The sequence below is a fragment of the Lynx canadensis genome, chromosome D4 (assembly GCF_007474595.2).
Source record: "Lynx canadensis isolate LIC74 chromosome D4, mLynCan4.pri.v2, whole genome shotgun sequence".
NCBI lineage: Eukaryota > Metazoa > Chordata > Mammalia > Carnivora > Felidae > Lynx > Lynx canadensis.
In genome coordinates, this window is record NC_044315.2 from 81,365,896 (window position 1) to 81,381,650 (window position 15,755).

The following is a 15,755-nucleotide window of genomic DNA, read 5'->3' on the forward strand; positions in this document are numbered from 1 at the left end:
CTTTAATTTCCAAGTATTCGTGGTCTTTCCAAATTTTTCTTTGTAGTTTATTTCAAGTTTCATAGCGTTGTGGTCTGAAAATATGCATGGTCTGATATTGATCTTTTTGTACCTATTGAGGGCTGATTTGTGACAGTATGTGATCTATTTTGGAGAATAACCCATGTGCCCATGAGAAGAATGTGTGTTCTGCTGTTTTAGGATGAAATTTTCTCAATATATCTGTTAAGTCCATGTGGTCCAGTGTCATTCAAAGCCATTGTTTCCTTGTTGATTTTCTGCTTAGATGATCTGTCCATTGCTGAGTGGGTGTTGAAGTCCCCTACTATTATGGCATTATTATTAATGAGTTTCTTTATATTTGTGATTAATTTATTTATATATTTGGGCTCTTTCAAGTTGGGGGCATAAATATTTACAATTAAAAAAATTTTAAATATTTTTTTAATGTTTATTTATTTTTGAAAGAGAGACAGAGTGTGAGTGGGGGAGAGGCAGAGAGAGGAAGACACAGAATCTGAAGCAGACTCCAGGCTTTGACCTATCATCACAGACCGATATAGGGCTTGAACCCACAAACTGTGAGATCATGACCTCGGCCAAATTTGGACAATTAACAGACTGAGCCACACAGGTGCTCAAAATATTTACAATTTTTAGATCTTCTTGGTGGATAGACCCCTTAGTTATGATATAATGCCTTCCTTTCTTGTTACAACCTTTGTTTTAAAAGCTAGTTTTTCTGATATAAGTATGGCTACTCCAGCTTTCTTTTGACATCCATTAGCATGTTAGATGGTTCTCCATCTCCTTACTTTCAATCTGCAGGTGTCTTTAGATCTAAAATGAGTCTCTTGTAGGCAGCATATAGATTTTTTTTTTTTAAATCCATTCTGATACCCCATGCATTTTGATTGGAGCATTTAGTCCACTTACATTTAGAGTGATTATTGAAAGACATGAATTTAGTGTCATCGTGTTTCCTGTAGTGTTGCTGTTTCTGGTGGAAAAGATTTCAACCTTTGACCATTGAATATGATGTTAGCTGTAGGCTTGTCATATATGGCCTTTATTATGTTGATGTATATTCATTTTATATACAATTTATTGAGTTTTTCTCATGCAGGGGTTTGCATTTTGTCAAATGATTTTTCTGTGACTATTGAGAGGATCATATGATTTTTATCTTTCAGTGCAATGCCCGAAGTGGGGCTCAAACTCACAAACTGTGAGATCATGACCTGAGCCAAAGTCGGATGCTTAACTGACACACCTAGGCACCCCTAGGGCTTCATAAGTTTAATTCCTGTATTAAATGTTTTTATTTATGTCTCTTGTTGGACATGTACATGTGTTTCTCTGGAATATATACCCAAGAATGGAATTAACAAATTGCGTATCTTTACTATGTTATGTAACAACAAATTGTTTTCCAAATTGGTTGTACCAATTAATACTCCCACTAGCAGAATAATGATCTACTCTTCCACTTTTTTTTTTCTAACCCTTGATATTTAACTTCTGAATTCTAATTTTGTTGATCTGGTAGGTGTGCAGTGGGTTCCCATTATGATTCAATTTGAATTTGAATTAAACTCAGCATCTTTTCATGTAATTATTGGCCATTTGTGCGTGCGTGTGTGTGTGTGTGTGTGTGTGAAAAGCTTAATTCCTTTCCATAGTTTCCTCCATCACTTTCTTTTCCTTCTTGATTGCCTGGGATCTTTATGTATTCTTAGTTTGGGTGTTTTGTTGGTTTTATGAATTTCAAATATCTTTTACCATTTTGTCTTTTTACTCTATAATGTCTTCTGACAGACATAAATTAGTATTTAACTTTAACACGTCCAATTTGCTATTCTTTCTTTTATGGTTAGTGCTTTCTGTCTACGTCTTGTTTAAGAAATATTTTTCCACTTCAAGAAGACAAAGATATTCTCCTAATTCTTTTATGTAAAGGTATAGTTTTAATTTTTATATTTAAGTTTAGATTTCAATTCACAGGTAAGTTTAGTTTTTGCATATGGTGTGTAATAGGGATCCAATTTCATTTTTCTGTGTGAATTCCTAAGTGTCTTTGCTCCATTTATGAAAATATGCTCTCCAATGCCTCATTCCTAAATCAAGTATACACTAATCTATGGATATGTTTCTGGGCTCTCGATTTACGGCATTTGTCTTGTTCGTCTAGACTTTCAGAAATATCCATATAGTTTTAGTTACCATAGATCTATAGGAGGTCTTGATATCTGGTAGCCTAGTGATTCTCAAAGTATTGTTTCTAAATCCACACATCAGCATTAGCTGGGGACTTGTTAGAAATGCAGATCATTGGACCTCACCCAGACTTATTCAAGGGACAAAGGACCATGGTCAAAGGCCTATCTATGGCTATGCCCATTCTTGGAGAAAAAAATGATCAGAATTTTCTCTTCCAACACCAGAGTGTTGATAGTAATAAAAGACAACTATGGTTGTGTGGAGGTGATATTGCTGCACACGTGGAATGTTCCCCTTTATCGGCTTCTCCAACATAAGAATTAGGACATTGAATGGAGGGTGATCTGACCTCCTTTATATCAACCCTTTCCTACCATGGCATGATATTATTTCTGTTTAAACAAAAGTAAATGCTATGAAAAACAGAGCAATAGATTATGTTACACTTTCCTTAGTAATTAGTAGTTTTAATCTACAAAAAATATGTGTGCCATTTTAACAACTTCCAATATTACAGATATATACAAACTAAAAAGCAAACATTATCTCTTGCTTCCCTATTCCATGTCCTGTCCTAGAATTAACAAATTTCTTTAAATTTTTTAAATGTTTATTTATTTTTAAGAGAGAGAGAGAGAGAGAGAGAGAGAGAGAGAGAGAGAGAACGAGAAGAGGAGCAGAGAGAGGAGACACAGAATCTGAAGCAGGCTCCAGGCTCTGAGCTGTCAGCACAGAGCCTGATGTGGGGCTCTAACTCACGAGCCGTGAGATCATGACCTGAGCTAAGCAGACACTTAACCGACTGAGCCACCCAGGTGCCCCTTTAAAAAATTTTTTTTAAATGTTCATTTATTTTTGATAGAGAGAGACAGCACAAGCAGGGGAGGAGCAGAGACAGAAGGAGACACAGAATCTGAAGCAGGAATTAAAAATTTTCAGTGGGAGATTTTCTTATTGAATATATAATCTCACTTATTCATCATACACACATACACATTTAAAATACAGATTTATGATTCAGCATTTTATTTATTATTAGGCTTATTCTTTTTTTAAAATGGGTTTATTCTTGTTTTTAAATGTTAACTTATTTATTTTTGAGAGAGAGAGAGAGATAGCACAAGCTTGGGAGGGGCAGAAAGAGAGAGGGAAACAAAGAATTCGAAACAGGCTCCAGGCTCTGAGCTGTCAGCACAAAGCTCGACGCGGGGCTCAAACTCACACACTGTGATCGTGACCTAAACCAAAGTTAGATGCTTAGCCGACCGAGTCACCCAGCACCCCCAATTGGGTTTATTCTTAAGCATTTTATTTTGCAACTTCACTCATAATGGCTATTCAGGGCAGTGGTAGAGATACACCTTATTATTTATAATTACTATATATTATTTCTTTCTATGGAAAAATTGAACCATTATTTGTCTATTCTCCTATTGATGGGCATTTAGGTTGTTTCTAATTTTTCACTATTACAAACAATGCTGTAATCAATGAGTGTCTGTGTACATGTAGCTTGATAACTTGATATACTATTACTATCGGACATGAGTCTTAGAAATACAAACATCGAGACAATGAAAGATCAGAAATTTTCAAACATTCAGCTGCTCACATAAGGCCAAGTTAGTTTTCTCTATGGGGTGCTTATTAAAATCCAGGTTCACAGGCCCCCATGTGAGACCTGCTGAGTAATATCTCTGGAAATGATATAGAACAGTAAGTGGCAAAAATATTAAGATACAAAATACTGCAGAGTCTACAATCCCTGAAAGAATAATAGAGAATAAAAAATGAAAAGAAAAGTAAACAGAATCAAGTCATTGCCTGTAGCACTGGATGACTCTACATCCCAGAGCCTCTATGTTTGGTTCTGGAATCTCCTAGTTATATCTGCCTTCAACGTTCATATACGGGTTTTAACTCTCTCTTCAAAAAATATGGAAGATAATTCTAAGTACATACAACAAATCTTTCCTTGAGAACCAGGCAGATTTCAGAGGGGTAGTGATGGTAGAAATAGAGGGGTCTGTAAGAGGAGTTGAAGCTAAGAGAGGGCTCAAGGGGAGTGAGTGCCTATGAGGGACAGACAAGAGATGACTAGGGTAAAGACCCAGAGGCAACTCCCCGCTGCATGCTGGCCTGATCATTGGTTCAGTTGTGTGCTGAACTACTAAGTCATTTAGCTAATCAGGGCTAAGAGATGGGCCTGTGTTCCTACAGTGCCCAGAATATTCTGGAATATCCTGCTGTCAATGATAGAGAAGAAGGAAGAGCAAAATCCCTGCATAAACTGATGGGCCAGACACATTCTTTGCTTTGGTGAAAGTTTCCAATTGATGAAATTTTCAATCTATCTCTGTATCTCTCTCTCTCTTTCTCTCCCTAAATTACTGTAATTATTTTCAAAAAGCTAGCAAAACTGATTACAGAAGTTCATTAAAGTAAGAAGGATACTAAGGGAATCAAAGTCCTTGAACCGATATGAATTAGTTCCAGGAATTTATGTGGAAACAGGTTTCAACTGTACTTAAAGCGAATGAAAAAAGATATTGTTTCCTGGAGAAGAGGAAGTAGAGAGAGGTAGAAATGTGAAAACTGGAAGCCAAGATTTTGGTAGACCTTGAGCCAATTATTGAATCATAATGATCTCAATGGAAGATGGTTGCATATGCAAAGAAATGGATACAATCCAACATCCATGACACATATGAATTATCCCTGCTGACCAGCAGAAACAGGGTCCAAAGGAGAAGAGACACTCATGAACATACTCCCAGAGGTTCTGGCTAGGACTTCCTCCTGCCCATCAGTTTCCTCAGGCCCTGTTTCAGGTCTTTGTTTCTCAGGCTATAGATAAAAGGGTTCAGCATGGAGGTAAGAAGTGTGTAGACAATTGTTGCCACACGATCTCTCACAGTGTAGTTGGACAGGGGCTGTAAATAGACATAGAAGATGCTTCCATAAAAGAGGGTTACCACAGTGAGGTGAGAACCACAGGTGGAGAAGGCTTTGCGTTTCCCAGCAGCTGACGGGATCTTGAGAACTGTGATGAGGATTCGTATATAAGAGAAGGTGATGCACACAAAGGGGGTCACCAAAACAACAGAACCTTCTGACATTATCACGATTTCATTGAGAAATGTGGAGGAGCAGGACAATTTCAGCAGAGGGTTGATGTCACAGAGGAAGTGATGGATAACATTGTTGTCACAGAAGGTGAGACGATTCAGTAGCAGTGTGTGTAGGAGTGAGTGGAGGTGAGGAAATGAGCAGGAAAAGGCCACCAGCAGGACACAGCGGTGGTGGTTCATGGTGGTGACATAGTGGAAGGGGTCACAGATGGCCACATAGCGGTCAAAGGCCATGACCACCAGGAGGAAGCTGTCAGTGTTGCCCAGAACGTAAATAAAATACATCTGTGTCAGACACTCAGCATAGGAGATGGTCTTCTCTGACAGGAAGCTCACTAGCATCCTGGGGACAATGGTTGTTGTAAAGCAAATGTCAGTGAAGGACAGGAAACTCAGAAAGAAATACATGGGGGTTTGGAGCTGGGGGTCAGAGTGGATGGCGAGGATGATGAGCAGGTTCCCTGTTATGGTGACCAGGTACATGGTGAGGAAGAGGATAAAGAGTGGCTTCTGGTCTTCAGGCTGGGAGGAGAGTCCCAGGAGGATGAACTCAGAAACACTGCTGGTTTGGTTGACTCTTTCCATGATCATGAAGCCAGCTAAAACAAAGAACATCTTACCATTTCACACAAAATGCTTTCATAACAAGCCCGTAAGTATGTTTCTTCCTATGCTTACTTTTCACCCATAAGGTCATGATTAGCTACCATGTTGGCAACTTGTCAACTTTGTGGTGCCTGATGCTGCCTTCCCCTCTCAGCTTTCAGATTTCACACACTTCTGGTATCGATAGCATGGACTTTGGGAACAAGAATTTTCTTTCGGGAACAGAGTTTAACTTTCCTAATTCAGCTTAATATTAAATCTTAAACATATTTGCCTATTGAGCACCTACTTTGTGTAAAGTGCTCTTCTGGGAGTAGGGACACCACTGTGAAAAAGGCAGAGCCAGCCTGGCTTTTAGATCTTCCATTTGAGTAAAGAATCTATCTATCTATCTATCTATCTATCTATCTATCTTCATCATCATCATCATCATCATCATCATCATCTATCAATATCATCAGATAGTTCTACATTCTATGAAGAAAAATAAATCACATAAGGGGATAGAGACTGACAAAAGTAGAGTGGGATTATTTTAGATTAGATGGTTTTATTTTTCTCTGTATCAAAACAAATGCTCAGTTATGTCATTCTGAGCTTTACCTTTGAAACTACTTGCCAAAAAAAGGGGGTTGATGAAATATTCAACAGGGAAATCAGAGGAATAATGAACCTAGGCCAGCAAAGTTTTGTTGTTGTGCTTCGTTTATCTTTAGCGGTACTTATTTAGAAGCTCATGTTCCTTAGTGAATGTCAACCTATCACTATCAGTCCATACAAACCCTTATTTTTAAATTTACTTTTTACCTATTTTTCTTCTAGTTTCCTAAATCTGATCATGTTCCCATATCCTGGACATCCAACCATTAAGCGAGCATATGTCCTTCTATGCCAGCATCCATTTATTTAGTTATATCGATATCCTTAAAAAATATCTATTATTGCTTTGTCTAGGTATTTTTCCTTCCACTTACTTCAACAATTACTTCAATAATACTGTGGCATATATCTCACTCTTTCTTTTTCTATCTATGTATAATTTTGGAGATCTACCAATGTTCTGGCCCTTTACTTCTGACTCTTTCCATTGTATGCAAGCAGCACACTTACTATGTTTCCCTAAATGTCCTCTAAATCTTTGTTACCATGAACAACATAAACTCACATATCCTCATGCATACAAAGTGTTTTATTTATTTATTTATTTATTTAAAAACATTTTTTAATGTTTATTTATTTTTTACAGAGAGAGAGAGACAGATTGAGAGCAGGGGAGGGGTAGAGAGAGAATGAGGCACAGAACCTGAAGGAGTCTTCAGGCTCTGAACTGTCAGCACAGAGCCCGATGTGGGGCTTGAACTCATGGACCGCGAGATCATGACCCGAGGTGAAGTTGGACACTTAACCGACTGAGCCACACAGGTGCCCCTACCTACAAAGTGTTTTGAATTATTCATCAAGACATTGAGAATGGACACATTGGGTAGGCATTTTTTAAATAGCAGTTCAAAGAATCACCATTTGTTTATTCATTTGTTCATACAAGAATTAAATGCCCACTTTGCAGCTGGTTAGTATCAGGCAAATAATTAAGTATCTTTACATTTCAGTTTTCTTATCTGTAAATAGCTATACTAATATTTTTCCCCATAATATTTTTATGATGTTTTCATTTAAAACATGTGCTTAAAGCATTTAGAATGATTCCAAGGACAGAGTAAATATTTGATACCACTGTCTTTTCCCCATCACTGTTGGTGCCAATGACTTTTTCTCTAACTAGGTATTTGTACATTTTCTCAGAATTAATGAATCTGAATACTAAAACAACACCCGTCCCCACACGTTAATGCTTTTATGGCCAGATTAACCTTAATATGAATTTACAAAGCTTTCTTAGATGGTGTATTTGTCCATATTTTGAATAATCTGAGAGTGAATCAGTAATTAAACACTTATCTTATACAGGTAGAATTTTGTTTAATCCTCACTGCAAACGTGTGAGGCATAAGCTATTTTTTTTTTATTTGACCGAGAGAGAAAGATAGAGCATGCAAGTAGGGGAGAGGCAGAAGGAGAGGGGGAGAGACTCTCAAGCAGGCTCCATGTTTAACGCAGAGCCTGATGCAGGGCTCGATCCCACGATGCAGGGATCATGACCTGAGCCAAAATTAAGAGTTGGACACTCAACCAACTGAGCCACCCAGGTGCCCTGGCATAAGGTATTATTATTCCTATTTCCTTTTTCTAATGAGGAAGCAGATTCAGAGATCAAATAATTTGCTAAACTCACACATGAAGTAAATGTCCAAAAATAGGTTTCAAATTCAGGATTAACTCTGAATCTCAAGATTTAAGTATTAACCACTTTTCATCTTCTCATATTTTTATAAAGCTATAAAATATGTCTGAAACAATCATGCACAGGATCAATTTTTTTTCCAATTTCATCATTTTCTATTTTAACACATACACATCCCACACATTTTGTTTCCTTAAATGTTTCTCACCCCATGTTAAAAACAGACCTTTGCTGTTATGGTGGGATATCTTTTTTTTCTGTGTTAAACAGATTGCAGAATTTGAAAATTCTCATATGTGTGATTGGCAACAAAAATGGGGAATTTGGTCTTGGATGGCTGGGGCACTGTGTGTATATTAAGTCAAGGGTGTGGTAGAAAGTGCAATGGACTTGGAAGCACAGGTGGGGGCTGTACTTGACCTCTATTACTTGTGCATTGAGTGACTTTCGATATTCTAAAGAGCAAATAGAACATATAAGTGCAGTTTGTAAAATATACATCAGCAAAAATAAGTTATTTATGAAGGGGATACCTGGAGAGAGTGAGATGAAGATTTAAAGGGATCAAGTAAGGTTGGGTACCACTGTGTCTCATCTGGGCTGAGTACGTGGCAAACTAGAAAGAAGCTTTGGAAGTGAGAATCTGAGGGAATCATTCTCAAAGCGTGGGATGTGTTAGGGAGGGCGACTTTTGTGTATGTATGTAGCTTTTCCACTAAACTCCCCATATCTACTTACTGGGAATCTGATTCCTTAAAAACCATGGTATACGGCACCTGGGTGGCTCAGATGGTTGAGTGTCCAGCTCTTGATCATAGCTCAGTCATACTCTCACTGTCTTGGGATCGAGCCCCACTTTGAGCTCTGTGCTGAGCATGGAGCCTGTTTGGGATTCTCTCTCTCCCTCTCTCTCTGCCTCACCTCTGCTCATTCTCTCTCTCTCTCTTACTTTCTCTCTCTGTCTCTCTCTCTCTCTCAAAATAAATAAATAAATAAATAAATAAATAAATAAATAACCCCCCCCTCCCCAAATCATGGTATAATGACATACTGGCATAGGGATCAAATCGGGTGATCATAAAATACAAAGCCAGACTTAAATGTTAGGCTGAACTCTCATATACTGTGTCCATGTGATTTTTGGAGCTAAAGGAGCTAAAAGGAGGCTCAAATAAGTACCCAGGTCAGGTGGATGATCAGGTGGGCAGCCAGCATGCTGGTGTTCACTGTCCATATCCAGATATCATTTCACCCTTTCTGGTTTAAAAAAATCTTTTCTCCCTCCTGAACCCCTTTTCCAAATTGGTTAAATTTATCTATCCATCAAAGCTGATCTTTGACCTTCTAGCCAGAGATAGCAAGAGGGGTTGGGAGGAAGGAGGAAAAAGCAGATAGGCAGATTGCTCTAGATTCCAGAGGGAAAAAATTTTTCTGATATTCCCTCACATCCTTATTCCTCACCCTCTGTCTCTCAGCATGCTTCAGTTGTTCTCTGTTCTGCAGAAGGCAGAGATGCCCAGGTTCACTGTAGCAGGAACTCTCCTGGTCGGGGAAACTCTGTTGGCTTCTCATGAGTTTGCCTCTGCTCTCCTGGACTCCTTTGGGTCCTTGCTGGGCTGTGGAAGCTACAGTGTGTTCATTCCAACCGGACCCCTCAAGAGAGTTTGCACTGTGACCTCTCTCTCAATACAGAAATCACAATGGCAACCGAATTGAGCAGAGCTGCCCTTAGGGGAACAACAAACTCCTGAGGCCACCTTCTGAAGATAGAGGTTATTTCCAAGCCTTTCAAACTTACCATAACATCTCCAGGGCATGCTTTAGTGTCCTCAAGTATAGAGTAATCAAAGGGGAGGACGAGTGTGTGTGTGTGTGTGTGTGTGTGTGTGTGTGTGTGTGTTTGGTTGAGTAGGGAGTGTTACAGTTTGGGTTCTGCAGGAACCTGACTTTCAGATGGAGATTAGCCTGTGGGGCATTTACTAGAGAGGGCTCTAGGGATCCACATCTGTGGATGGGAGAGGAAGAAAGCAGAGTTGGGCAGAGGGAGAAGTTGGGTTGTGATACAGTCCTCATGAAGGTCTCAGCTGACCCTCCTGGGAGCTCTGGAGCTAGGACATTGAGGGGGATGGCTCTTTATATCCTCATGTTGATCACTGGGTGTAGGCTGCCCTTGGATGGAAGAATGCTTGTGTGAAGCAGTTTCTTTCAGTCAAGGCTATCCCCAAAAAGAGCTTAAAGCTGAGGGCTACCTTACGAGGCAAACCTTGATGAATTATAGTGGAGTCATCATTCATTTTTGACCTGCAATTACACAGTGAGCTGATCTATTTATGAACCATGCTCAGGAGTTTTCTTCCTGTCAGCTGGTTATAGGGGATATTCTGTGCAGCCATAGCTTTCTGATCCCTCTCCTAGATCACTGGGTTTCTATAAATGATACTGGTATAATGGGTCTCCTGCATTTTTGCAGTGATTATCTTTCACCCTCAAGACTGTACATGTCTTTCTAAGGCTCCAACTTGCTAGTAACTTCTTGGTTATCTGATCCATTTACCATGGTGTCATTGATACAGTGGACCAGTGTGATGTTCTGTGGGATATCTAGATTGTCTGCATGTTTTACAACGATATTATGACAGAATTCAAGAGAGTTAGCAGAACCCTGGGGAAAACCATATACCATTTCCATTCAAAGTACACGCAAGCTGTTTCTGATCCTTTTGTGTATTAGAGGTGGAAAAGAATGCATCCACCAGATCAGTGGCTGCAAACCACATAGCTAAGACCACATACTAGTCCTCAGTAGCAAATATACCACATCTGGGAAGATGGCTGAGATTGAGGCTACTCCTCGGTTGAGTTTGCAATAGTCCACTATCACCTTCCAGGGTCTGTCTTTTGTAGGGACTCAAATGGTGAATGAAGGAGAGAAATGATGGCTATCCTCTCTGGCATGCTTTCTCTGCCATTCCCCTCGGATTATTATTTTTGATTTATTGCCCTGACTTGGTGATGGGCAATTTCAGAGGATCCCCAAAGGTCAGGGATTCAATGTTGGGGATGTGCCAACTGCCAAGCATTCTTTGTAATTATATTTAAGGAGACTACTGAAGTCACACAGTGAGTCTGCAGATTAAGTGGACCCACTGTATAACCGATTTGGCCAGCACTCCATTTAATACCTTGTCCCCATTTGCATCCTCTCTAACAATGACACCATGATGAATTTCCCCCATATAAATTTGCCCAAGTAAATGGCCATAGGTACCTCTGGGGAAGGACAGGGAGAATCATCATGAGCGCACTCTCTGTGGTGTTGCATGGCTTTTCCTTCTTGGGACGTGGTCTCTCCATCCGTCAGTGGATTCTGGGTCTGAAAAGTGGCTCAGGTCTAAAAATCGAGCAAGGGACTAGAATGTTTTATTGAGTACACTCAGTCTCCTCATTCATCCTTGATTTTCTTTGTTCATAGAGATGGAACAGTACCCTTTACTGGTTGCTGATCTATTTTCTCACAGCAACCCTATCTCCATATTTTTCCCAGGTGAGGATTCCTTGACTAGCACTCTGACCTCACTACTTGTGATGGTTAATTTTCTTTGTGAAGTTGGCTGGGCTATGGTACCCAGTTACTTAACCAGATAGTAATTCAGGTGTTGCCATGGAGGTATTTTGTTGATGTGATTAACATCTACAATCAGTTGACTTTAAGTAAAGGAATATAATTTAAGTAAATGAAGTAAAATATTTTATAAAGTTAATATATGTAAGTAAAGTAGAATAATGTTAAGTAAAGGAGATTACTCTTATTTAATCAGCTGAAGGCCTTAAGAGTCCAAGCAAAAAATGAGATTTCTTGGAGAAGAGACTCTGCCTCAAGACAGCCTGAATTTCCGCGTGCAGATCTGTCTGCCCTGTGGATTTTGGACTTGTCAGCTCCCACAATGGCATAGGCCAATTCTTAAAATCTCTATCTCTCTTCCTCTCTCTGTCATATATACATTTCTGTGATGGCATATATTACCATTATTCTGACTTTCAGAAGAAAGAAGACCCATTATCAAAAGCATAAAATGGAAAATAAAGTCTTGTGTTCCTGTTTCCCATCCACAGTCTGCTACTAGGATAATTTAAAATTAAATGAAGACTTGGGTTGGTATGTTACAAACTTGAACAGTTATTAAAGTGAATGCTTCATTTTGCAAATTCATTAGGATGTTTGTCCCTTAGGCCAGCTTGTCTTTAGGAAACTGGCTCGGTTTAGTGCTTTAGCACCAGTATCTCATTTAATGCTGACAATAACCTTGCAGTCAAGGAACTGTTACCACCTGCCATAGGTCTGAGGGAGCAGAACGTAAGTCCCTTGCTTAGATGACCCAGTGGCAGAGCTTGTACTGATCTCAGGTCAGTCTGTGTCTAATGCCCTGGGATCAATCTCACCATTTGACTCTTTCCTGATCAAGCCTCAGCTCCTGCCCTGCAGAGTATCTCAGGGGAGCGAGGAGACCTGCAAGCTCTCAGGTGGCAGTGGAATGCTTGCTCTGATGGAAGCCAGGTCTTAAATTTGGGAGTCTGCAAGGGTCAGGTCTTATCCTGTTTTGGACGTTCTGTAAGGTATGGAAAGACTGCCCCCATAGCTATTCAGAAGCCAAGGTGGCCATGGTCACTTCTGCTCTTCATGACATCAACATCAAGGACACCTTCTCCTGGGACTTGTGACTCAGCTCCTCTAGTTCCTTCACAGGTTACCTCCCAAGGGAAAGGCCAGAAATTGGGCAATTAGCCTATATAGGCTTCTGCTTTCATCAGAAGCTTGGGCTGTTCCCCTGAGGTATTAATCTTGTTGGTGAATGAGGATCTTCTTGCCCATTTTTCTGCTGCTGGAAAACAGGAATGAAACCTTCACAAGGTCCCTAGGTCGTGAGAAATTGTTCCTTGGATACCAGGTGTCCTGAACAAAAAGTGAAGGCCCAAGGAACAACCTCGACCAGAAGTGTCTGAGCTCACCAAGGAATGTTGCAGGTCAGAGGAAGATGGAGAATTACCACCTGGCACTGGATGTGTATTTTTTTGTGTTGTTTGTATAACCTGGTGCACTTAGTGGTTAACTGACTCACATACCAACTCTGTTCATGTAGACAGGGTTTCAATAGATTATGGAAGGAAAACTCTTCTTGGTAGTGTGTGTGTGTGTGTGTGTGTGTGTGTGTGTGTGTGTATTCGTGTGCTGTTTACGCTTATGTTTGTGTGTGGTGTATTTGCATTGCTGCACATGTACCTATCTGTAGATAGTATGTGCTTTTTTGTGTGGGTTGTGCTTTGTTTGGATGACTGTGATGTTTATGTATTGTGTTGTGTGCAACAGTGTTTTATTTATCCGTTGTGTGTTAATTCATGTAAAAGTAACACAAACCCTGATTGTGTTTTACCTAGAATGAGTTTATGTCATGAAGAGAATGCATATAGATCTGAGGTCTGTGATGGTGTGCATGTGTGTGTGACTACATGTGTGTTTTCACATATAAACACTCACACTGTATTTTAACCAAGAATGGGTATAGAAGGGAGAGAACTAAAACCATGATAAGGCAACATGTGTGTGTGTGCATAGTTTTGTGTGTATGTCCATGGGTGTGTGTATGTGCATGGGTGTGTTTGTGTATGATGTGTGTGTGTATGTGTATGTGTTGGATAAACAGTCTGATAGCTACATTCTCCTCTTATGTCTTATCTCCTTTTATTTCAGACAGAGATATCCAGCTCCAAGAAGAGTCATTCTCAAGCCAGGTTGTAAGCCATTTGTCCATGTGATTTGAAGACCCCACAGTGCACTGAGAGTACTTTTCTTCATTGGCCTTCCAAAATGCCATATTTCTACTCTTTGAAAAATTTTGTTTCAATGTTTACCTATTTATTTTTGAGGGAGAGAGAGAGAGCATGAGTGGTGGAGGGGCAGAGAGGGAGACACAGAATCTGAAGCAGGCTCCAGGCTCTGAGCTGTCAGCACAGAGCCCAACTCAGGGCTCGAACCCACAAACCGCGAGATCATGACACAAGATGTGAGACCATGGCCTGAGCCAAAGTCGGCTGCCCAACCGACTGAGCCTCCAGGTGCCCCAACCATATTTCTACTCTTGAGAACATGGTAGTGGTTAAGTGCTTAGGCTCTGGTGTCACACACATTTTATTTCAAATGCTTATTTTGACACTTCATTTTGGACTGTGGGCTCAACCTCTGTGAGGCTAAGAAGGCTGAACTGTAAAGTGATAGGAATATTCCACCCAGTATGTGGCATGTGATAAGCATGCACTAAATGGGTGCTAGCATCATGATTATTCCCTAAAGGCATGAGATTTTAAACTTGCTAGTCACTTCTTGACTGTTCAGAGTATTTTGTGCAAAGGCAGGGGAAACATCCAAACAGTCTCTTTCAAACTCCAGCAGACAGCTTCCCTTCCTCTTGGTGAGGCATGTATCCAGCCGTTTTTTTTTAATTTTTTTTATATATATGAAATTTATTGACAAATTGGTTTCCATACAACACCCAGTGCTCATCCCAAACGGTGCCCTCCTCAATACCCCTCACCCACCCTCCCCTCCCTCCCACCCCCCATCAACCCTCAGTTTGTTCTCAGTTTTTAACAGTCTCTTATGCTTTGGCTCTCTCCCAATCTAACCTCTTTTTTTTTTTTCCTTCCCCTCCCCCATGGGTTCCTGTTAAGTTTCTCAGGATCCACATAAGAGTGAAACCATATGGTATCTGTCTTTCTCTGTATGGCTTATTTCACTTAGCATCACACTCTCCAGTTCCATCCACGTTGCTACAAAAGGCCATATTTCATTTTTTCTCATTGCCACATAGTATTCCATTGTGTATATATACCACAATTTCTTTATCCATTCATCAGTTGATGGACATTTAGGCTCTTTCCATAATTTGGCTATTGTTGAGAGTGCTGCTATGAACATTGGGGTACAAGTGCCCCTATGCATCAGTACTCCTGTATCCCTTGGATAAATTCCTAGCAGTGCTATTTCTGGGTCAGCCGTTTCTTTCACACAGGGTTGGCTTGCATCAGGGTTCTATTCTTCCTGGTCCAATCCTTGAAGGTGAAGATTCTACTTGACACAAAACTTTTGGATTTCACCCCCAAAATGCTTGAATTCCAAAGAGAAGTTTTATCCAATGAATGTCACTGGGCAGCCACGGATCAGCAGAAGGTTTAAGTCACTGCCCTCCATCTGGTCCCACTGACTGAGATGAGCTCAGAAATGGCTGAGCTCATCTTCGTTCTTTGAAGAGACTCTTCTATCAGATCCCTATCGTTAGAATGATGCTGTCTCACTGGGTTCCATCGTAGGGCTTCTGTATGTGGCCTCTAAGTCTGATTTAATTCCCAGCAAGGGAGCCTGGCCTTTAGTGTAAAGACTATCAGAATCTCTATGCTTTATATCAGAGTCTATCAACCACTACATGCCATGGAGTATGTGACTT

At 40.1% G+C, this 15,755-nt stretch overlaps 1 protein-coding gene across 1 annotated transcript; it reads right to left on the reverse strand.

Moving 5' to 3' along the window:
* Positions 1-5,006: 5,006 nt before the first annotated feature.
* Positions 5,007-5,966, reverse strand: LOC115499848 (olfactory receptor 1L8-like). The gene has a single exon (XM_030294050.1). It carries the CDS (start codon positions 5,964-5,966, stop codon positions 5,007-5,009), a length of 960 nt encoding a protein of 319 aa, XP_030149910.1.
* Positions 5,967-15,755: the final 9,789 nt, after the last annotated feature.